At 45.6% G+C, this 23,156-nt stretch overlaps 1 protein-coding gene across 1 annotated transcript in view; it reads left to right on the top strand.

The window, feature by feature from the left end:
- LOC137412174 (solute carrier family 23 member 1) overlaps window positions 1-23,156 on the top strand; it is a 93,735-nt gene that overhangs the window by 3,979 nt on the left and 66,600 nt on the right. Inside the window, exons 2-6 of the mRNA XM_068097452.2 lie at window positions 4,578-4,655; window positions 9,537-9,629; window positions 9,823-9,930; window positions 19,251-19,408; window positions 22,858-22,949. Coding sequence (XP_067953553.1) covers window positions 4,581-4,655; window positions 9,537-9,629; window positions 9,823-9,930; window positions 19,251-19,408; window positions 22,858-22,949 — 526 coding nt within the window. The 5' untranslated portion in view covers window positions 4,578-4,580. The remainder of the gene's footprint in view (window positions 1-4,577; window positions 4,656-9,536; window positions 9,630-9,822; window positions 9,931-19,250; window positions 19,409-22,857; window positions 22,950-23,156) is intronic.

The following is a 23,156-nucleotide window of genomic DNA, read 5'->3' as shown; positions in this document are numbered from 1 at the left end:
ACCTGTTGAAGGAGCATGGCGGATGACACTGTCGAGCCTCGTGGCCGAACTTGGCGTGGAACCAGCACCAGGTGGTGGAGCTGGAGGAGTGCGGCTGGCTCCGCCAGGCCGGCGGAGTTGGCGGTGTTCCCCGCGGTGGCGGTTTTCGCCGCGGCGGTGGGTGGGGCGTGGCGGCGGCCACGAGGTGCGTATCAGCATGCTGCGTATGCTGTGTAAGCTGATGCTGTGGATCAGCATCATCAGCAGCATCGGCCTCGAGGTCCGTGACGGCCGCACCGACTCTCGCCCGCGTGTCCGAAGCCGCGAAGTACCTGTCCGCCGCGGCGGCCAATGCTCGGGGTTCCGTTAGCACGGTCCCGGCCAACGCGAGGCGTACCTGTGCTGGAAGTTGGCGACGGAAAAGCGCCCGGAATAGAGAACCAGGGGCTTCGTCGCCCAACAGTGACAGCATATGGTCCATTCGGACCGACGGGCGCGTGTCGCCGAGCTCGGGGAGATCCAGGAGGCGGTCGGCCCGTGCGTCCTCCGTGAGGCTGAACGTGGCTAGGAGCAGCCGCTTGAGTGCCTCGTACTTGTGGCCGTCCGGTGGGTGGCGAAGGACGGACACAACTCGAGCGGCCGTGCCGGGCCCGAGGGAGGCGACGACGTGGCAGTAGCGCGTGTCGTCGTGGGTGAGGCGCCGAAGCTGAAACTGGGCTTCGGCTTGGACGAACCAAACCTCGGCCTGGGCCTCCCAAAATTCGGGAAGTTTAATCGACATCGTGTTGTAGGCCATGGCAATGGCGTCGTGTTTGGAAGGATCGCTACGGCAGATCCAACGTCGAGGGTCACCAGTAGAGCGCGGTGTTACGCGCGCTGTTTGTAAACAAGGAGGAAGCGGACATCGCGGTAATTTGTAAGAGTCTTTATTCAAGAGCTCACTGTAACACTGAACACTCACGGCTGCGCGCCCCGTGTATATCGTGAGGCCACGCCTCTCTCCCGGGCGTGGCCCACCCCCACTCGGTGTGCGGGGTGATGTCACCACGTCAGTGCTTTCGTGTCCGCCACAATACCATGAATATATGCTTGCTACTTTGCTTTCTTCTATTAACGAGTGCCATCTCTGAACTTGCCATAACTTTGTCAGTTTATGTCGTAGAATCATGGTTGGGGTATAAAATTTTAGCTCTATGGACACAGTTTATTTTAGTATATCTATATGACGGTATATGACCTGGATGAATAAAGTCTCACATATCCACTTCAAACAAAAGGAAATGTCGAAATTTGATCATTTTTGTGACGTGCCAGACATGTACCTGGGATGCAGGCATATGTAATCCAATAACTTGCATGAAATATTTCTGAAATATGATATTGATTTCAGAAGAAGCAGCAGAAAGCTAACCTAACCTTTCGTTTGGTACCTCGTTTATATTTATTACTGCTATAATGACCCCACAAATTACCAAAGTATGAAACGAGGAAATTGAGTGTGATGTGAATCGACCACGATTGCCTTCTGAGGGTACCTCTAAATATTGAGCCAAAATGACAAGTTCATCCCAACTTCTGCAATGTCCGATGCATGTTAGTTAATGTTAACATTTGATTTCATATTCAGGATACTCTAGACTCTAGAGCATTACAAAAATATAGTGTCAGAGGTTTGTGGGAATGTAGGAGCGCGGGGGAGGATGGTACACCGGCAGTTATAGTAGCCCATGGCCTGCCAGCACAAAAGCACAAGCATGACGCATGGTCTTCTCTGTGGTTATTTGCTGCCTGAAATGATACCTAAAAATGTACCATTTCCCCCCAAAAACATGGACAAATGTTTTAGCGTAAAATATGTTTGTTGTTTTTTTTTGTTTTTTTGTATACCGAATCGAGGCTCGTGAAAGAGCTGACAACCGCGAGGGAAAGACAGCACAGGGGGACCACGAGGGAAAGACAGCACAGGGGGACCACGAGGGAAAGACAGCACAGGGGGACCGCGAGAGAAAGACAGTACAGGGGGACCACGAGGGAAAGACAGTACAGGGGGACCACGAGGGAAAGACAGCACAGGGGGACCGCGAGGGAAAGACAGCACAGGGGGACCGCGAGGGAAAGACAGCACAGGGGGACCGCGAGGGAAAGACAGCACGGGGGACCGCGAGGGAAAGACAGTACAGGGGGACCGCGAGGGAAAGACAGCACAGGGGGACCATGAGGGAAAGACAGTACAGGGGGACCACGATGGAAAGACAGTACAGGGGGACCACGAGGGAAAGACACCACAGGGGGACCATGAGGGAAAGACAGTACAGGGGGACCACGAGGGAAAGACAGTACAGGAGGACCACGAGGGAAAGACAGCACAGTGGGACTGCGAGGGAAAGACAGCACAGGGCGACCGCGAGGGAAAGACAGTACAGGGGGACCGCGAGGGAAAGACAGTACAGGGGGACCACGAGGGAAAGACAGCACAGGGGGACCACGAGGGAAAGACAGCACAGGGGGACCACGAGGGAAAGACAGCACAGGGGGACCACGAGGGAAAGACAGCACAGGGGGACCGGACCGCGAGGGAAAGACAGCACAGGGGGACCGCGAGGGAAAGACAGCACAGGGGGACCACGAGGGAAAGACAGCACAGGGGGGCCGCGAGGGAAAGACAGCACAGGGGGACCACGAGGGAAAGACAGCACAGGGGGACCGCGAGGGAAAGACAGCACAGGGGACCGCGAGGGAAAGACAGCACAGGGGGACCGCGAGGGAAAGACAGCACAGGGGGACCGCGAGGGAAAGACAGCACAGGGGGACCGCGAGGGAAAGACAGCACAGGGGGACCGCGAGGGAAAGACAGCACAGGGGGACCACGAGGGAAAGACAGCACAGTGGGACTGCGAGGGAAAGACAGCACAGGGCGACCGCGAGGGAAAGACAGTACAGGGGGACCGCGAGGGAAAGACAGCACAGGGGGACCGCGAGGGAAAGACAGTACAGGGGGACCGCGAGGGAAAGACAGCACAGGGGGACCATGAGGGAAAGACAGCACAGGGGGACCACGAGGGAAAGACAGCACAGGGGGACCACGAGGGAAAGACAGCACAGGGGGACCGTGAGGGAAAGACAGCACAGGGGGACCGTGAGGGAAAGACAGTACAGGGGGACCGCGAGGGAAAGACAGCACAGGGGGACCGGACCACGAGGGAAAGACAGCACAGGGGGACCGCGAGGGAAAGACAGCACAGGGGGACCACGAGGGAAAGACAGCACAGGGGGACCGGACCGCGAGGGAAAGACAGCACAGGGGGACTGCGAGGGAAAGACAGCACAGGGGGACCACGAGGGAAAGACAGCACAGGGGGGCCGCGAGGGAAAGACAGCACAGGGGGACCACGAGGGAAAGACAGCACAGGGGGACCGCGAGGGAAAGACAGCACAGGGGTCCGCGAGGGAAAGACAGCACAGGGGGACCGCGAGGGAAAGACAGCACAGGGGGACCGCGAGGGAAAGACAGCACAGGGGGACCGCGAGGGAAAGACAGCACAGGGGGACTGCGAGGGAAAGACAGGGGAGGGAGAGTTTCTTGAATATTAGCTGTTGTTGAATATTATGTTGAATGTTGTTGAAATTGTTGAATACTAGGGCATTGCCCGTACGTGGGTGCCCGTTCCTTGCCAAAAAAAAAAAAAAACGCTACCCGTACGCTCTACCCCGCCTGTACGCCCGTAAACAAAAAAAACAACGCTCTTCGCTTCCGCCCTTCGCTCTGACTGAATTGGGAGAAATAATGCGCATAAGAAATCGAATTACGTACCGTAATGGCGGTCAGCTCGTAACGCGCTCAGCTCCGCTCGTCTCACATCGGCCACGCCTACGCAACAAAGCGTTCAGTGATTGGCTGCCGGAAGTGAAGTCGTCACTGTCCGGAAGTTCGCAAATCGCAGTTACGATGAATCGTTTTAATTTAATCGCAGTTTGAATTCGTTTTAAAACATAGTTTAACGGCAACATAGTTTTCCAACGTGAAATAAATGAATACGCTGTCAAATGTGCCGTCCGAGGCAGAGTCTGATCGCCACGTTCGGCACACGTGATAGCTCGCTGCTCTCTGATTGGTTGAAGCGTTTTTTGGACATAGCTCGGTAAGTACTTGTCCGATTAATTTCAAACCTTGAAAAGGCACATCCTCGGGTCCCCAGCAATATACCTGGCAAGTTTAAAGTATATCGGACCCGTGGTTGTCGAGAAACAGCGGTCACAGACACACAGACACACAGACACACAGGCACACAGACACACAGAGATTACTGGAATTATAGATAGATTAGCCCTGATGGAGAATTTCCCCGAGGCAAGCTACTTTAAGATGGGCTGACCACAGAGATGTCGCGGAGGACATCGATGTATATATGTTTTCTATTTTTCAACCTTTTTATAGAAGGAACAGCGATGGTAAGGGAATTGTAAATGTAAGGGAGCGTACAGGGCGAGATGATAATTATTGTACCATTTTCACTGACATAATATATGGGCCATGTGGCTCGAAGTTGTTTGCTTGAGCTATTTCAAATGCTTCCACCTCCAATTTTGTCTGACTTCAGGGGATGGAAGAGATTCCTCGCTTTGTTCCGGATTCTGTAGTGTCTGAAGAACACATTCCACTGGCTATACAGAATGAGGCAAGTGTGAAACACTTACAAATCTTCTTCTTTTGAAATTACCAGTTTTGTTTGACAATTTTTTTTTTTGTGTGTGTGTAAAAAGAAGTTGCTACTACAGTCGTGTAGTGTACCTTAAATTGCGAATTTCCTGTAAGCTAATACTTGTTACCTCCACTACCAAAGTTGGACTGAGGTTGTGTTTTCACGTTTGTTTGCCTGTTTGTCTCTCTGACTGTGAGCAGATATCTCAAAACACTGTGGATTGATTCAGACAAAACTTGGTGGATGGGTTGGACGTGTAACGGGGATGAAGTCATTAGATTTTGGTGAAGATCCTTATCTGGATCTGGATACTGCATTTTTAAGTGATTCTTCACAACTGACAGTGGAACAGCATTCATACAGGGCCTGGAAATCCTTGAATAGCATGGATTTTTTTTTTCAAACTCAAATGCAAGGTCTTGAAAGCACAGATTTCTATCATGTTTTCTCAATAGAGTCTTGAAAAGACACTGGAAAATGAAAAAGGGAAATTAGTGGAGGTTCATGATAACACTGAAAGGTCCATAAAAGCTTTCTTGCTGAGGGTCTCGTCTACTGCTTCAAAAACGACCTGATCTATTGCGGCATTCATTGGATCATGTAATCTTATTATAATAGAGCAAACGTATATGGTTATGTCGCTATGTATGTTTATGTGCGACGAAAACGTCTTCTTCTTCTTCTTCTTCAACTAAAATTACCACCCTCTTATTTAACCCTCTTTATTGCGATAAGACTGCTGAGACCCCTCAGACCTTTGACGACCCTTTAATTCCCCCAAGACCCTTCAAACCACCAAGACCCCTCAAGACCCAAAATACCCTTCAAGGCCCTGAGGCTCATAAATACCCTGAATACCCAAAACACCCCGAAGACCCAAAACACCCCGAAGACCCAAAACACCCCGAAGACCCAAAACATCCCGAAGACCCAAAAGATCCTGTAGACCAAAAAGACCCCGAAGACCCGTAAAGACCAAGATGAACCAAAAGCCCCTGAAGACCCCGAAGACCAAAAAGACACCAAAGACCCAAAAGGCTCTGAAGACACCAAAGACCCAAAAGACCCTGAAGACCCAAAACACCACGAAGACCCAAAACACCATGAAGACACAAAACACACTGAAGACACAAAACACACTGAAGACACAAAACACACTGAAGACACAAAACACCCTGAAGACACAAAACACCCTGAAGACACAAAACACCCTGAAGACACAAAACACCCCGAAGACCCAAAACACCCCGAAGACCCAAAACACCCCGAAGACCCAAAACACCCCGAAGACCCAAAACACCCCGAAGACCCAAAACACCCCGAAGACCCAAAACACCCCGAAGACCCAAAACACCCCGAAGACCCAAAACACCCCGAAGACCCAAAACACCCCGAAGACCCAAAACACCCCGAAGACCCAAAACACCCCGAAGACCCAAAACACCCCGAAGACCCAAAACACCCCGAAGACCCAAAACACCCCGAAGACCCAAAACACCCCGAAGACCCAAAACACCCCGAAGACCCAAAACACCCCGAAGACCCAAAACACCCCGAAGACCCAAAACACCCCGAAGACCCAAAACACCCCGAAGACCCAAAACACCCCAAAGACCAAGAAGAACCTTAAGACCCTTAAGACCCCAATGACCAAAAGACCCCAATGACCAAAAAGACCAAACCAAGACCAAAATGCCTCTGAAGACACCAAATACCCTGAAGACCCAAAAACATCTCAAAGACCCAAAATACCCTTAAAGGCCCAGAGGATCCAAAAGACCCCAAAGACCCAAACGGCCCTGAAGACCCAAAACACCTCAAAGACCAAAAAGACACGAAAATGGTCAAAGATGCCTACCCCTCTGAAACGACGTGTGGTGAGGCGCGCTGAGCGCACCGAGTCACGCTAGTAATCATAATTGACCAATGATTTCATTCCACTCTTGTGCTTTATTGTAGAGAGCACAGTTCTTTCTCTACGTTTTGCAAATTGTTGTTCAAAAAATTTACATTTTCTATTGAGTATTCTGTCTTTTAAATCCTTTGTTGGATGAGATAACTCATTTGTGTACCAGATTAGCTCAGAAGAAGGAAAAGTGCGGTAGGCATAGTTGGGTTGAGGATTGAGATGCAAGAGCCAACTAAAGAACAAGGAGTTTTAGGAGAGCTGGAGAAGGGGTGGGTTGAATAGGGCAACCCATTTTCCTCTCCAAACTCTCTGCCTGTGACATCCAAGGCCAACTTGACTCTTGAGTTACTGACCTCCTTTATTCTCAGAGGCAATATGTGGCTCTCAATGGAATCCTTTAATCTCCTCTCCTTGTTAAGGCTGGAGTGCCCCAAGCCAGTGTTCTGCACCCCGTACTATTTCAATATCAACAATCTAGTCAGGTTCACTATGTTTTTTTCGTTCAAAATTTTTGGAGATTAGCAAAACGATACATTTTTGGGATATTCAGAGCATGAGGAATCCAAAAATTTATGTTGCCATTTGCGTAGACACCTTTGCGAAAATGACACTCATGACAGTGATGAAGATCTGTAAAAGCGTATTCCTGAACGGTATAGACCTAGTAGATCCTGTGTATAGGACTTATAGTTCAATCTGATACTAACAAGGCTGCTTTCTTGCTTTATAAACCCATACCTATAACTTCAAAGGACTTGCAATATCATGTATTATGTAATAGTTATATCACAAATATAAAGACAATGGTTTTTAATTACCTTTGTTTGTTGCTTTTCTATAATCCTGAGCACTATTTTGAGGCCTTTATTGGATTCCTTGACCCAGAAAACATAGGATTCGCATATTCAATGAAGTTTCTAGGTTGATTAGAAGCCGAGATAGGGCAAAATATGTATTTTATGGTGGCCATTTTGAAAATCCAAAATCTGTGTCTGTGCAAATGCCAACATTGATTTTCGGATTCTCCATGCTCTGATGATTCCAAAAATGTACAGGTTTGCTAATCTCCCAAATTTTTGAACGAAATTATGTGGTCCACCAGCAATCACCTTCTAATGAAATTTCCAAATTCCAGAATCGCTGCTCCCCTCCACTCATTCATTCCTCTCTTTTCTCACCTCTGTAACTAACTTCTACATTTATTTATTTATTTATTTCTTTCTTTTTGTATACAAAGTTGAGGCTCGTATAAGAGCTAATACAGAACATACAGGGTGTTCCAAAAAGACATAGACAACTTTGGTTGTTAATATATTTAGTACCACAAAGGATACGATGATGCCCTTTGTTTTGTATGATACACAAACTCATAACGTTTTCTTTATTTTCAGGTCTGGTGGTTTAATATAAAATAAAATGGCGACTCTACAGGGGAAGCTCAGTGTGTCGAATGATTAATCGAGACGTGATCCGACACGCAAGTTCAGTGTAATTTCCGTACAAGGTATGGAAGGAATCCGCCATCACGGACTAGTATCAGAGAGTGGTACAAGGGGTTTAAGGAGACTGGAAGTTGTCAGAAACAGAAAAGTACCGGTCGACGAAGTACAAGTGCAGCAGATGTTGAACGCGTCGGTGAATCATTTAACCAAAGTCCCAGAAAATCAATCCGACACGCATCCAGAGGACTGGGACTAACAACCACCACTGTACACAGGATTTTGCATAAAAGACTTAAAGCATTATGCCTATAATGTGCAGATTCTACAGGAACTCAAAGCAAACGGTGGACCAAAACGCAGGGCGTTTGCCTTGCAAGTGCTCAGTCGCATATAGGATGACGAAGATGACCTGAAAAAGGTCATGTTTGAAAAAGGCGCCCCCCTTATTGGGCCTTAGTCGTTCGACTCGTCCTGAATGAAAAAAATCCAGGTCGCTGGATTGGCCGAGACAGACCAACGGCCCACACGATCACCAGACATAACCCCCCTTTATTTTTTTTTCTTTCTGTGGGGGGTTGTCAAAAATGTTGTCAACAACACCAAGGTGACAAACCTGCAGGATCTTGTGATTTCTGGCAGTGGTTTCAGAGATATAATTTTGTAATATTTCCCTTCAATCCAATATGGCTGCCACACCATGTGACCAATGATGTTTTCGTGATCATCTTTTAATCGCCATGCCTAGTCAATGACGCACATGTTTCGAGTCGATCAATTTTGTGGTTTGGGAGAATATGGTTTTTTCGGTTTTAGATTTAATCCAATATGGCTGCCAAACCATGTGACCTATGATGTCATAAATTTAATATTTCAATACAAATGGGTCATAGATCATGTGCATGCAATTTCAGATTTTTAGGATCAGGAATTCGATTAAAACATTTTTGGCTTGTATACCACTTCACCTATGATGTCATCGTTATCAAGCTTTTGTTCCCCATTGGGAGTAATTGACAATGTGCCAAGTTTAAAATGTTTCCATTTAGCGGCTTCTGAGAAATATATATTTTAATTATTTGCGTTTAATCCAATATGGCTGTCATACCATGTAACCTATGACGTCACAATTATCAAAAAACATTCTGCATGGGTGTCGCTCCTACCCTGAAAGTTTTGTCTCAATCGGACATGTGGTTGCTGAGAGAAACGAGGTTTAGGACAGACGTACGGATGGATGGCCAACCCAAAAACGTAATGCCTCTAGCCACTTTCAGGGGTGATAGCATAAAATAGGCAGGGTGGAAGGCATGTTGTAACTTGTTGTAACTAGGCATTGTTATGGCAAAATAGGCAAAATATTGTAACATGCTAGGCTAGGCAAAGGCTGTTGTAACATGCTAGGCAAAAATAGGCATGTTGTAACATGTGTGGATGACTCATATGTGGTAAAGCTATGTTGTTGCAGTGTTTGCATGACATATGATTTTGGGTATTGTGTTGCCATAGAGAATTGCAGTCAAGGTCTCATTGTTTAAAGGCAATGTTGGTGATGAAGGTTTACCGCATGACCTGGACCGCAAATTGGACACAGCAGTACAGGTAATGATGAAATTCTTTTTTGTTTCTCTGCCCTGATGTGTAGTCGTCTTGTTTTTTTTGTTTTTCTTGGTTTGAATTCACCTGTTCTTTTTCCCATGTTTGATTTGTATGATGTCTCGCTACTGTATAATTTGCTTGAAAGACCCTGATTGTGTTGCTGCTGATGCTGAAATTGACCTTGACTTGTTTGAAGGAAGTTCTCTTGTCTGGCCAATTGCGGGCAAAACGCTTGGTTCCAGATATGATCTATACCATCGAGGAGGTACCTCCTTGGTATCTGTGCTTGCTGCTGGGCTTTCAGGTAAGGACAATTTTAATTTCAGCACATTTTAAATGTGGTCTCCAGTGACTTGTTGGCTCCTATTTTTGTGCATATTGCTTGCATTTTTATTATTTTGTCGCTCCTTTAGCATTTTCTTTTAATCTATATATTATAGTAGCGGCAGGTTTTCGTCCGTCCGTCCGTCACGCCATGTCATTACGCCTATGATGTCATTATGGCGTATGACGGCGTACGACGGCTGACTCCACCAACTGCCTTTTTCATTTATATGCCGTTCAGGCCGAACACGTCGTCAAAGCGGTCAAACCTGTCATATGTCACAATTGCCATGCTCTACCTTTACATTTTTCATTCAGTTTTAAACACAAACAAATTGATTGTTTAATTGACCATCAAATATCGAAAGCATAGGCGTTACGGGTCTTCCAATGACACAGTACGGTTTGGGCCTTAGGCTTCATGCCTTCATGCCTCACCTTCAGGCCGCTTCAGACAAATTAAGCCCAGGTTTCTTAATACAGTAGTATCGTTTTCGTAATAATAATAACAATAATAATATTAAGAATAATAATATAGTAAATATAACCGTAACCCTTTAATCCCAATGTCGTGACTGCAAACTCAATGGATTGAAGCAGTGTATGCTTCATGGATCGATAATTGTGGGGTATGATATACTGATAACCGCGGGAGTAAGGAATTAGCCTCGGTTTCTTGATTGTAATTTCATTTTCGTTATAATAATAACGTAACGTTTTCATAATAATAATAACGTAACGTTTTCATAATAATAATAACGTAACATTGTCGTCCCTGATAAGTTACTGGATTGAAGCGGTGTATGGTTCATGAATCAATGATTAACGCTGATATATATATACGCTTAGTATATATACGGTATGTACTGATAACCGCGGGAGTAAGGAATTATCCCAGGTTTCTTAATACAGTAGTATCATTTTCGTAATAATAATTACGTAACGTTCATAATATAGTAAATCTAATCGTAACACTAATCCCTTCGTAGTGAGACAGTTTCCGGCCAGGCCGGCTTTTGTGTTATAATGCAAATATACAATGTATAAAATGTATGTATACTTGATACACGTTACGGGATGTGACGTGACATGGGGGGGAGGAGTCTGGCGTGCTGAGCCAGGGGTGAAGGACGTGCTGTAGTGAACTCTCAGGCACTGCCTTATTATCTGATACCCAAGTAGTGACTGATTTGCTTTATACTGTAATAAACAATTGAGCTTTTGCTGTTGTAGAATCTTTGAAAGCGTCCAACGCGACAGCCTTTGCGATGACGATCAACAAAAGCCAGGATCAGAGCCTGCACCGTTGTGGAGTCCTGCTACCCACCAGTGTTTTTACACACCGACATTCGTACGTTACAGCAAGTAGAGTACGAGACCCACTCGATCTGCGCATCTTTGCCAACCACTGTGAATTGCAGATAAGGAGAGGAACTGCACATGCTGCAAGCCGACGAACCCGCAACGTTGTTTATAGTGAGATCATATAAACTCAGGGGCAGACCGAGGGTAAACTTGGAGGGTTAATAGCTCCCAAGAAAATGTTGCTTCATAAAAAATTTTGATGGACTAAAAATACTTTCAATGGGCTAAATACTTTAAATGCACCTTTTATAGTTCACTAATTCCTCAATATAGATTTGCAGCAAACGTAGGCTATATGTAAAAATTGAATTATCAGGGGCCCATCCCCCCCCTTCCCTCTCCATCGATCCACCACTGAAATAAAACTTTTTATTTTTATTTTTTATTTTTACTGATTATCACTCGTTCACCATCACAAAGCATAAATGATGCCAATGGAAACAATAGGCGATTCGCCTAGAACGTTAATTAGCAATGTTTGTTTTAGTGAGAGGTATAAAACAACACATTTGTTTCCTGATTGTGCCTTTCATTCACCATCATTGACACTTTCATATTGCAATTTATCATTTATTTTCCCTTCAACGTCTGATCTCTGGGAACATAAAACAATTTCATAACGTTATTTTTGGCAATAAGTGTGCAGATTACTAAAATTAACACTGGGTTGTTAGCAGTAAACATACACTTCCGGGAGCATGCGAGGCAGTGCTTTGTTGCCCATACACTGTCCAAACAAAGGGAGGGTTTTCCATGGAAATATGTTGCACAGGTCCCTGCTCGTATATAGTAAACCCTTAAATATCGTGGGTTTGAATATCGTAGTATTGACCAATTGTGCGCAACCTCTTTGGGTACCAATTTAGTTACCACTGGGCCAAATTTTTGACCATGTTTTTTGTGTCATCGTTTCTGGCCACATGGATGGTTATCTCGCTCCACGAGTGAGCCATTTGTTGTTTCTCGCACACTGCTAATAATGGCAGCCAAAGTGTAAAACAATGGTTAAAAGTGATCTTTATATATTCTTATTATTGTTTTTATTATTATTATTCATTCATTGGTTTACAGAGCTGCAGAATGATTTATAAAATAAACACCGACAGATTACAAAGGGAAACTATTCGAGAGATGAATAGGGGAGGCAAGGTGGGGGTGTATACACATTACAGAAGAGGGGCCATGTTTAATCTGCTTCTGAACATTAAATCTTTCATTGTGGATACCTCGTTGATGAGGAGACCTCATCGTAAAGCCGATTTATATTTATTTTACATGTTTATTACCTCTGCCACCAAAGGCATGTAGTCACCTCTGTTTGTGTGTTTGTTGGTTTGTGAGCAGGATATCTCAAAGAGTTGATTAATTCAGACGAAATATGGTGGACAGGTTGGGTGTGTGTCAGGGATGAATTAATTCGAGTTTGGTGAAGATCCGGATCTGAATCTGCATAAGAGAATTTTTTTTTTTTAAAGTGATTCTTCACAATTGAGAGACAGGGCCAAAATGATGTATAGCACGATATCTCAAAGTTGTGGACGAATTATGACAAAACTTGGTGGATGAGTTGGGTAGGTGACAAGAACAAGCTGATTAGATTTTGGTTCAGGTCCGGATGCAGATCCGGCCTATCAGTGGGATACAAAATGTAAACCGTTCAGCCTGGCGGAGGTATGCGCTCTTCCAAGTGCTGTTCTAGCTATTATAAGACACTAGGGCATGCCCGTACTATATATATATCTAAAATTATATCCCCCCCCTCTATTTACATGAAATGGTTTGGTCCAAAGCGAACGGCGTGCGAGTACGGTGACAACCCCCCCCCCCCCCCCCCTCTATTTACATGAAATGGTTTGGTCCATAGCGAACGGCTTGCGAGTACGGTGACAATCCCCCCCCCCCCTCTATTTACATGAAATGGTTTGGTCCAAAGCGAACGGCTTGCGAGTACGGTGACAATCCCCCCCCCTCTATTTACATGAAATGGTTTGGTCCAAAGCGAACGGCTTGCGGAGTTTGGTAAAGAAATCGCCATAGCGTGCACAAACGCGCAGGAAAGCGAAAGAATCGCAAAGTAGTTTTAATTAGTTTTAAAACATAGTTTAACGCCAACATAGTTTGCCAACGTGAAATAAATGAATACGCTCTCAAATGTGCCGTCCGAGGCAGAGTCTGTTCGGCACGTTCGGCACACGTGATAGCTCGCTGCTCTCTGATTGGTTGAATCGTTTTTTGGACATAGCTCGGTAACTACTTGTCCGATTAATATGAAACCTTGAAAAGGCACATCCTCGGGTCCCCAGCAATATACCTGGCAAGTTTAAAGTATATCGGACCCGTGGTTGTCGAGAAACAGCGGTCACAGACATACAGACATACATACATACATACACACAGAGATTACTGGAATTATAGATAGATGTATAAGCAAGGTGTGTGTCCTTTTCTTTGATGTCTATACAATTCCATACCTCTGTGCCAATCTCAAACAAATTTTGCATACGTGCTGGAGGTATGCAGTAATAACGTTACGTCAGTTCATGGGCACAACCTTCCTCCAACCCCCTCACTCCAACAAGGTAATTATTTGTGTATGTGAGTACACATCTGAAAATCATGGAAGAAAATAGACCTGGCTGGCCCAGTCTCCACCAGATTTTGCTTACGTGCTGGGGTTACCCAGGATCAGGTCATGTGTAAAAGTAAAATCTCCCAGAATTAGGTCACAACCCCATGCCCCCACATCCCCTCAAGGCATTTCTCTGGATGTATGGATGTATAATAATAATAATAATAATAATTCATTTATTTTGTATAGCGCTTTTCCAGAAGCCCAAAGGCGCTTTGACAGAGTGGAAAACATAATGCATAACAATACATGAAAACAACAATTGCAAAAAGACAAGAATCAATAGGGAAATATTTAAAGCAAAAGGAGGGAGAAGGAGAAGAGATAGTCAGGGGTTAAATGCTGTGGGTTGAATGTTGAATGCAGTGTTGAACAGGTGGGTCTTTAGTGATGTTTTGAATGTGGTGAGTGAGGAGGAGTCTCTGATGGTGTGAGGTAGTGAGTTCCAGAGGGTGGGAGCAGCGATGGAGAAGGCCCTGTCCCCCCAGGATCTGAATTTGGTCCAGATGGAGGGGGTCAGGAGGTTGGTACCAGCAGAGCGGAGGTTGCGGGTGGGAGTGTGTCTGGAGAGGAGGTCAGCCAGGTAGGATGGGGCCAGGTTATGGAGGGCTTTGTATGTCAAGAGGAGGATTTTGTACTGGATTCTCTGGGGGATGGGGAGCCAGTGAAGCTTGTAAAGGACGGGGGTGATGTGGTCACGGGTCCGGGAATGGGTGAGTAGACGGGCAGCGGAGTTCTGAATGTATTGGAGTTTATTGGTGATTTTTTAGGGTGAACCATAGAGGAGGCTATTGCAGTAGTCCAGACGGGAGGTGATGAAGGCGTGGATGAGGGTTTCTGCAGCCGTGGAGGAGAGGGATGAGCGGAGACGGGCAATGTTTTTCAGGTGAAAGAAGGCTGACTTTGTGATCTGTTTAGTGTATTTGTCGAAGGAAAGGGTTTGGTCAAAGATGACGCCAAGATTCCGGATGTGAGGGGAGGTGGATACTGGGATACCGTCGATGTTGAGGGCAAAGTTATGGGTTGATTTTGTGAGCGTTTTTGGGCCAATGATGATTATTTCAGATTTATCACAGTTAAGCTTGAGGAAGTTGATTTGAAGCCAGGATTTTATTTCAGTGATGCAGTTTGTCAGGATAGAGTGGGTGTCGGTGGAGACGGACTTGGTGGAGATGAAAAGCTGGATGTCATCGGCGAAGCAGTGGAATTGGAGACCATGACGGCGGATTAAGTGACCGAGGGGGGACAGGTAAAGGATGAAGAGGAGGGGGCCAAGAACTGAACCTTGGGGGACACCTTGGGGGAGGGGAGCAGTGGGAGATTTGCAGTTATTGATGGAGATGAACTGGCGTCTGTCAGAGAGGTATGATTTAATCCAAGAGAGGGCAGTGCCGGTAACGTTAAAGGTGGATTCAAGTCGGGTGAGGAGGATGGTGTGATCGATGGTGTCAAAGGCAGCGCTGAGGTCGAGGAGGACGAGAATGTTGAGGTTGCCAGCGTCAGAGGAGAGGAGAAGTTCGTTGGTGATTTTGAGGAAAGCAGTTTCAGTACTGTGGTTGGAGCGGAATCCGGATTGGAATGTTTCATACAGGTTATTGGCAGAGAGATGATGTTTGAGTTGAGTGGCTACAGCGCGTTCCAAAACTTTTGACAGAAAGGGTAGGTTGGAGATGGGTCTGAAGTTGTTTAGGGTGTCAGGGTTTAGACCAGGTTTTTTTAAAATGGGGGTAACAGCAGCAATTTTGAGGGAAGGTGGGACGATGCCTGTAGACAGGGAGGAGTTTATTGTTGCAATGATAAGTGTAGAGAGAGCAGGGAGGGAGGCCTTGACAATGCTGGAGGGGATGGGGTCAAGAGTGCAGGTGGCAGTTTTCATTCCTATGAGGAGTTCAGAGAGGTCAGTAGGGGAGATTGGGGAGAACCGAGACAGGGGATGGCAGGACAAGGGGGGGCAGGTGCTTGGAGGGGGAGCGGGTGCGGCGGTGGTCAAGCTGTTGTAGATGTTGTCAATTTTGCGTTGGAAGAAAGAGAGGAAGGAGATGCAGTTGTCTACTGTGAATGACTGGGTGGTGGTGTTCAGGGGGCGGAGGAGTTTGTTTATTGTCGAGAAGAGTGCTTTTGGGTTTCCGGAGCCAGAGTGGATAATTTGAGAGTAGTAGGCGGAGCGGGCGCGGGAGAGGGAATCTTTGTAGTGTTGTAGGTGGTCCTTGTAGGCTTGGGAGTGAACTGTGAGACCCGTTTTATTGCGGAGTCTTTCAAGTTGGCGAGCACGAGTTTTCATCAGGCGGAGTTCAGGGGTAAACCAGGGAGCAGAATGGATGTATGTATGTATGGATGTATGTATGTGTTTGTACATCTGAAAATCAAGAAACTGACCTCAAACAAGGAAATGAGGCAGTTTGGCACATCATTGCCATGGTGCACTCTGGGGTTAATTTTTGCTACAGCTTTAAACCTATCTTGATGGTTTACTAAAGTCTAAATAACCCGATCTTGATCGACCCATCTTGTTTTCATAATACTCCGAAGTACACTATTGTATTTTTGCATGGTGCCCCCTCTTGGTTCATACATACACTACATGGCCAAAAGTATGTGGAACAAACCATATCAAGGGCATTAATATGGAGTTGGTCCCCCCCTTTGCTGCCATAATGGCCTCCACTCTTCTGGGAAGACTTTCCACTAGATGTTGGAACATTGCTGCGGGGATTTGCTTCCATTCAGCCACAAGAGCATTAGTGAGGTCGGGCACTGATGTTGGGTGATTAGGCCTGGCTCACAGTCGGCGTTCCAATTCATCCCAAAGTTGTTTGATGGGGTTGAGGTCAGGGCTCTGTGCAGGCCAGTCAAGTTCTTCCACACCGATCTCGACAAACCATTTCTGTATAGACTTCGCTTTGTGCACGGGGGCATTGTCATGCTGACACAGGAACTGGCCTTCCGCAAACTGTTGCCACAAAGGCGGAAGCACACAATAATCTAGAATGTCATTGTATGCTGTAGTGTTAAGATTTCCCTTCACTGGAACTAAGTGGCCTAGCCGAACCATGAAAAACAGCCCCAGACCATTATTCCTCCTCCACCAAACTTTACAGTTGGCACTATGCATTCGGGCAGGTAGCGTTCTCCTGGCATCTGCCAAACCCAGATTCGTCCGTTCGACTGCCAGATGGTGAAGCGTGATTCATCACTCCACAGAACACGTTTCCACTGCTCCAGAGTCCAATGGCGGCAAGCTTTACACCACTCCAACCGACACTTGGCATTGCGCATGGTGATCTTAGGCTTGTGTGCAGCTGCTCGGCCATGGAAACCCATTTCATGAAGCTCCCGACGAACAGTTGTTCTGCTGACGTTGCTTCCAGAGGCAGTTTGGAACTCGGTAGTGAGTGTTGCACCTGAGGACAGACGATTTTTACATGCTTCAGCACTCGGCGTTCCCATTCTTTGAGCTTGTGTGGACTACCACTTTGCGGCTAAGCTGTTGTTGCTCCGAGACGTTGCCACTTTACAATAACAACAGCACTTACAGTTGACCGGGGCAGCTCCAGCAGGGCAGAAATTTGAAGAACTGACTTATTGGAAAGGTGGCATCCAATGACGGTGCCACATTGAAAGTTCCTGAGCTCTTCAGTACGGCTCTTTCTACTGCCAATGTTTGTCTATGGAGATTGCATGGCTGAGTGCTTGATTATATATACCTTTCAGCAATGTGTGTGGCTGAAACAGCCGAACCCACTAATTAGAAGGGGTGTCCGCATACTTTTGGCCATGTAGTGTATGTACTGAAATTTCAATGCACTTTGGTATGGGGAATTTGGTTTTGCTGAAGGGTGATTTTGTGGCTCAAAATCCAGTGATAATGCTTTTAAACATGTTTAATAAATATTAACCACGACGGAGAATATACAGGAAATTTATGCCATGAAAAGAAAAATGGAAAAACGCAATCAGCACAATACACTTAACCTCGACTAAGACGGATTGTTCACATATCTTAAATGAACTTAACAGACAGAATCTTCAGGGACACATGGCATATGAAGGTATCGGAAAGAAATGGAGATGAATCGGGAAGGGAGCTTTCTTTGGGACACCGATGGGCTTGCAAGTTGCAGCCCCATTGCTCTTGCTGCGGCTGGAGTTGATTTGACCGGAATGGCTTGTGCTGCGATACGCTTGATCTGGGCTGCCTGCTAAACTAACTTGGCGTCGACGGACTTCCCTCAACTCGTCTCTGACGCGACTCTGACTGGCGACCACTCACCAAATGCAAGGCATCTATGAGCTCCTGGCGCCAACTCAACTCTCAACTCTTGACTCTTTGATTCACTGGACACCAACTCTCAGCTCGCTTATGCAGCCTGCTGCAAGACTCTCCCCGCCCTATAAGGGTCGTGCACATACTCATGCGGTGACAAAATCAATCTTGAATGTGGACACTGGAAGTGCAAGTCATTGCCGCCATGTTTGAAGTCGCTCACGTGGATACGCCATGTTGACGGAACATGTGGGGCTCACGCGTGTGCACACCATTTTGACACTGTCTCATGGTACGATGAGAAATTGCAATTATTACAGAGCATGTTAATTACAGAGGGAAAAGAGATGAGCAATTAAAAAGACTAGGGTGAATGCAAACCGAATATACACAAACGTGAAATACGAAAAGACCGAGAAAGCCAGAATGGTCTGAAAATAACAGAAAACCGGAGAAAATCAGACCTGTCTTTACTGAGAAAAGAGACAATTAAACAGGGACTGAGGTGAGAGGGAGCATCCTCTATTCCCAATGCTGGACGTTTCTAACTGGTGCTACAAAACACTTTAACATGCATTGTGAAATAACGAATTTATACTTCACCCTTTTTTACCCCCAGTCATTGTGTAGCCATAGTCGATGTTTTGCCATTTAATTTATATCGACACAATTTTCTTTTCTTTTCTTTTCTGCCCTGCCAATTAACAGTGATTGTATTTGACCAACTGGGAAGCTGTTTCTCCTGGTATGGTATTTAAACAATGCTCTCACTGTTTTCTAATCGTATGTGGCTGCTCAATCACATTGAAACCTAATATTGGTGTGAAAGTTCCCTCGTACCTGTTTTGTTGCCACGTTACCAGCTCGTAGTGGCAGGATTGTTGGATCAAATTTGTCCGTCGTGGCTTGCTGTTACAGACCAGAAACTTTGTAAAGATGTAGTGGAGGAACTTATTTTTAGGATTCGTATCTTGATGGAAATGTTTTGCACATTTCAGATTTAAACGACATTGTCCTCATCTGTGCACTTCTGTTTCCTCAGCACTATCTGACTTGCTTTAGTGGTACCGTGGCAGTGCCTTTCCTGCTTGCTGATGCATTCTGTGTGGGATCTGATCAGTGTGCTATCGGCCAGCTCATTGGCACAATTTTCTTTTGCGTTGGAATCACCACCATATTGCAGACCGTCTTAGGGTGCAGGTACATTCAAACAACACTGATTTTGTTACTATTGTTTTATTTTTTATTTTTTACCCTTTTCTATCCAAAGCTTTTGTCTTACAGAGTGTGGTCATAAATAATCAGAGAGTGTGGTCATAAATAAAGCATCAAATCGATGGATATCTGACAGTTAATCTCTTCAGTTGTTTTTGGTTGTTCGATTCAATTAAACTCCAATTGTGTGTAATATTTGTTAAATAAATAATAACAAATGTCCTATTTCTGTTTAAATCATCTTTTGTATTTCTTTATAAATAATGATATCTGTAACCTTCCGATTGCGCGTGAGATTGAGGAGAATCACGCAAACTTTAAAACTTTTATAAAACCAAACGGGTTTTTCCCCGAACAAAACAAAATAACTGGAGAAGATTGACCCGACGGGGGAATTTGATGCAAGATGAAAGTGTCATCAATAAGTAACTATTTACAATGCAGTCAAGGAAATATAAAGAAATCTAAGGCGCCTCACATCGGATACAATCACAGACAAGGAGAGGGACAAAACCAGATGATTTATCTTTGGTGGTAGCGGCAGAGGGGAAGGTGGGCACGGAGCAGCTACGAGCAGGCGAGGTGATGGGCAGGATGATGAGACAGTAGGGTGACGAAGAGGTGTTGAGGAGACGAGCAGGACGATGAACAGGCAGCAGGCAGACAAACAAAGGCACAGGGCAAAGGCAAGTAAGCAGGCAGGATGACCTCTTTAAGCTCTCTTCACTTCCAATTATCTTCAGATCTCTCTGTCTTTCCCTCACAAAGGGCGATCTCCCCAGCACATCAAATCCACCCGATACAGGCTCCTCCCCTTTCTCCTTTTGTCAATCCTCTTGCGTCTTTTGTCAGCTCCTCCCTTGTCTCCTTTGACAACCCTCCGCCTCTCGAAGCGTTGGGCTCCGCCCCTTCCATAAGACGATCATAGCTTCCCGCCTCCCCCTGTCTCCTTGCCTGGCTGATTCCCATGATCTGCCTCACTATTCCAACTCAACTGAGCTGTCCTATCACCACACGGTGCACCCGGTAGATGTATACAGGGAGGTTTTACACACGGTTCCTTCACTTAATCCTTTGTTATCTATTACAAGCACAATCCTCTGTATGGTACACAATCAAACAGACAATCCTTAAGCTGACGTGTCCCTATTTCTTACACCGAGATTGGCTTCCTACTCACACATGGACTATCCAACTCTATACAGTTCTATCTCTTCTAAGTTAATTTTTAACCCCTCCATCACCTATCCCTCCCTCCCCCCATAAATGTAACCATATTTAACGATTGGTAAAAAGGAGACCGAGGAGGATAAAAGTTATGGAGCACACACACACACGCACACACTACCGGCATGATTCCTTTCAAATCAAACCAGTGCTTTCAATCCAACTTCAATAAGGTTCCATGTAGCAATACGTCCAGTGTGTCGAAGATCAAGAATAGCTTGTGCTGAGGCCATGCCAGAACTCTGTCTATCACCTCCCGCAGAAGCATCTCACTGCACTCAGCAAGACATTTCCTAAGGAGGAATTTCCTCCTCCCCATAGATGCCAACCAATGGGGATTGTCCATGCTCTTATCCTTTTGAATGCTGACCATCAAACAAGGAAGCAGTATGTATTATTTTTTAGCCTTTGGTATGACTTGGCCAAGGTTTGGACCGCCAATCTCCCAGACTCAGAGTGGACGCTATAACCATTACACCACCGAGTCTGGTGCACTTCCTACTTGATGCCTAATGTCTCTGCAGAAGAAACACTTTGCATTCACAGCAGCAGAGGTGGTTGTAGTCGTAGAGGTGGTTTGCTCCACAATCAGATTTACGTCAGAGGGTGTATCAAATGCAAATGCTTCTTGGATCCCTGTAGCAGCAGCTCGGTCCAAAGTTTTGTTTGCCAGCAGATGTTATTGGTTCACGAGTTATCAAACAGTGACCACTATATTCGTCATGGGTGTGTGTCTGTCTGTCCGCAGCATAACTACCCGATGATATCATCCGATCTTGATGAAACTTGGGGGGAAGGTTGATATCATGATCTAGTTGTGTCCTGCCTCGAGTGGGCGTATTGCGCCCATTGTGGGCGGAGCCAGGCCCGAAAAAGATGTCTTTTTTATGGGATAATCGAGTTCAAGCTACATCTTCTCCGAGGGAGTTGGTGGAATCTGACAGGGGTTTCGGTATTTGGTTCGGCCAATGTCATGTGTCTAGCCCCACGGAGCTCGATTTTTCATTTTCACCCCAAGGTCAAGGTCTCAAGGTCACAAAATTTAGAAAAGTCAATTTTTGATGGTTTTATTACATTGTTCGCTTCCTGATAGGGTGAAATATCGTACATGATCTTATATTATCACATACATCATGAAATACAAGTTTTCAAACAAATTTCAGAATCTTCGATCTTTGACCTTTGAAGGTCACAAAGGTCAAATTTTCAAAATTGTCGGAATCTAACCGAATTTTCGGTATTGTGTAGCTAACTAACCTCATGACTGATTATACATTATTTTCTATCTCATTACAAGGTCAGTAACCTTCGTTTTGACATTTCCAGGCCAGCACCACACACAATTACTTACAGCTGGCTCTGAAAGGCCTGCGCACGCAGCGCATTGGGGCCCTTTGTAAATAGGCATGTACACCGCATGTCGGGGGCTGACACCTGCCACGTGGGCCCCCGACCCCCCAGTCCGGGCCTGTTTCGGTTATAGTCCGTCCTTTGTCATTGAATACCGCTCGCTCGTGAACCATCGTCGTTTCCTGACTTGTATTTGAGCTACTTTCATTCCATATTAGTGAAAGTTTCCCAAATGGAGTCCTCTCTGCACAAGCCCATAAGTTACAATCGTTGCATAACTGCATTAGAACTTCCAGGTATTGATTGAGTGTCCTTCCTGCTTCCTGCTTCCTGTTTGCGTGTAGTGAGTAGCTGTCTTGAAAATACCTTGTTCTTGGGTTTTGCATACATGTTTGGAGAATGCCAATGACAGCGTCGTATGTTTCACACTCGGCAATGTACTCATAGACAGGAGATGCAACGTAATTAATAAGCATTTTCAAGTTTGTCTGGGTTGTGAGAAGTGATGGCTGTTATAAAGTTCGTGATGGTGCAGTGCCAACGGAGCCATTGTTTAGCTGCGGTGCTTGAGTTTGGATCTGCGTCAAATCTTTTGGGTTTGAGGAACTTGTCCATGGTAAATTGGCTTGAGTGAATTAAATTACTGTAGAATAGAAACAAGCCGACTTCAATAATGCTTTAATTCACCCACTCAAAGTGATACTTGAAACATAAACATGAGCTTAAACATAAACAGTCCCAATAATGTTGCAAATGGTATATTAACTCTAGACAACTTGCTTATGAGTTATGACACACTGACTCACATAACATTCACATTGGATTTCACCACTGCATTCCTCCCGTTGGCTTCACAGGTTGCCTCTATTCCAGGCAAGCGCCTTTGCGTTTCTTGTCCCAGCTCGTGCTATCCTCAGTTTGGATAAATGGAAATGTCCCAACACCACGAGTGAGTCTTTTTTGCCTCTGTCTTTTTTTCTTTCTTACAGCAGTCACCAAGTTGCTGATTTTCTTTGTTTGTTTGTTTGTTCGCAAGATGTGTGGAGCATTTCCTCTTTCATAGGTAGTATTTATTGTTAGGTTGTCCTGGGGTCATGTAAGAGTGACCGAAAGAGTGCAAAATTGCATGACATAATTTTCTCGTGGAGAGAGGGGC

The sequence above is a fragment of the Myxine glutinosa genome, chromosome 4 (assembly GCF_964187855.1).
Source record: "Myxine glutinosa chromosome 4, kmMyxGlut1.1, whole genome shotgun sequence".
Classification (NCBI taxonomy): domain Eukaryota; kingdom Metazoa; phylum Chordata; class Myxini; order Myxiniformes; family Myxinidae; genus Myxine; species Myxine glutinosa.
Note: the sequence above shows the minus strand (reverse complement) of the source record. Positions and strands in the feature narration are given on the sequence as shown.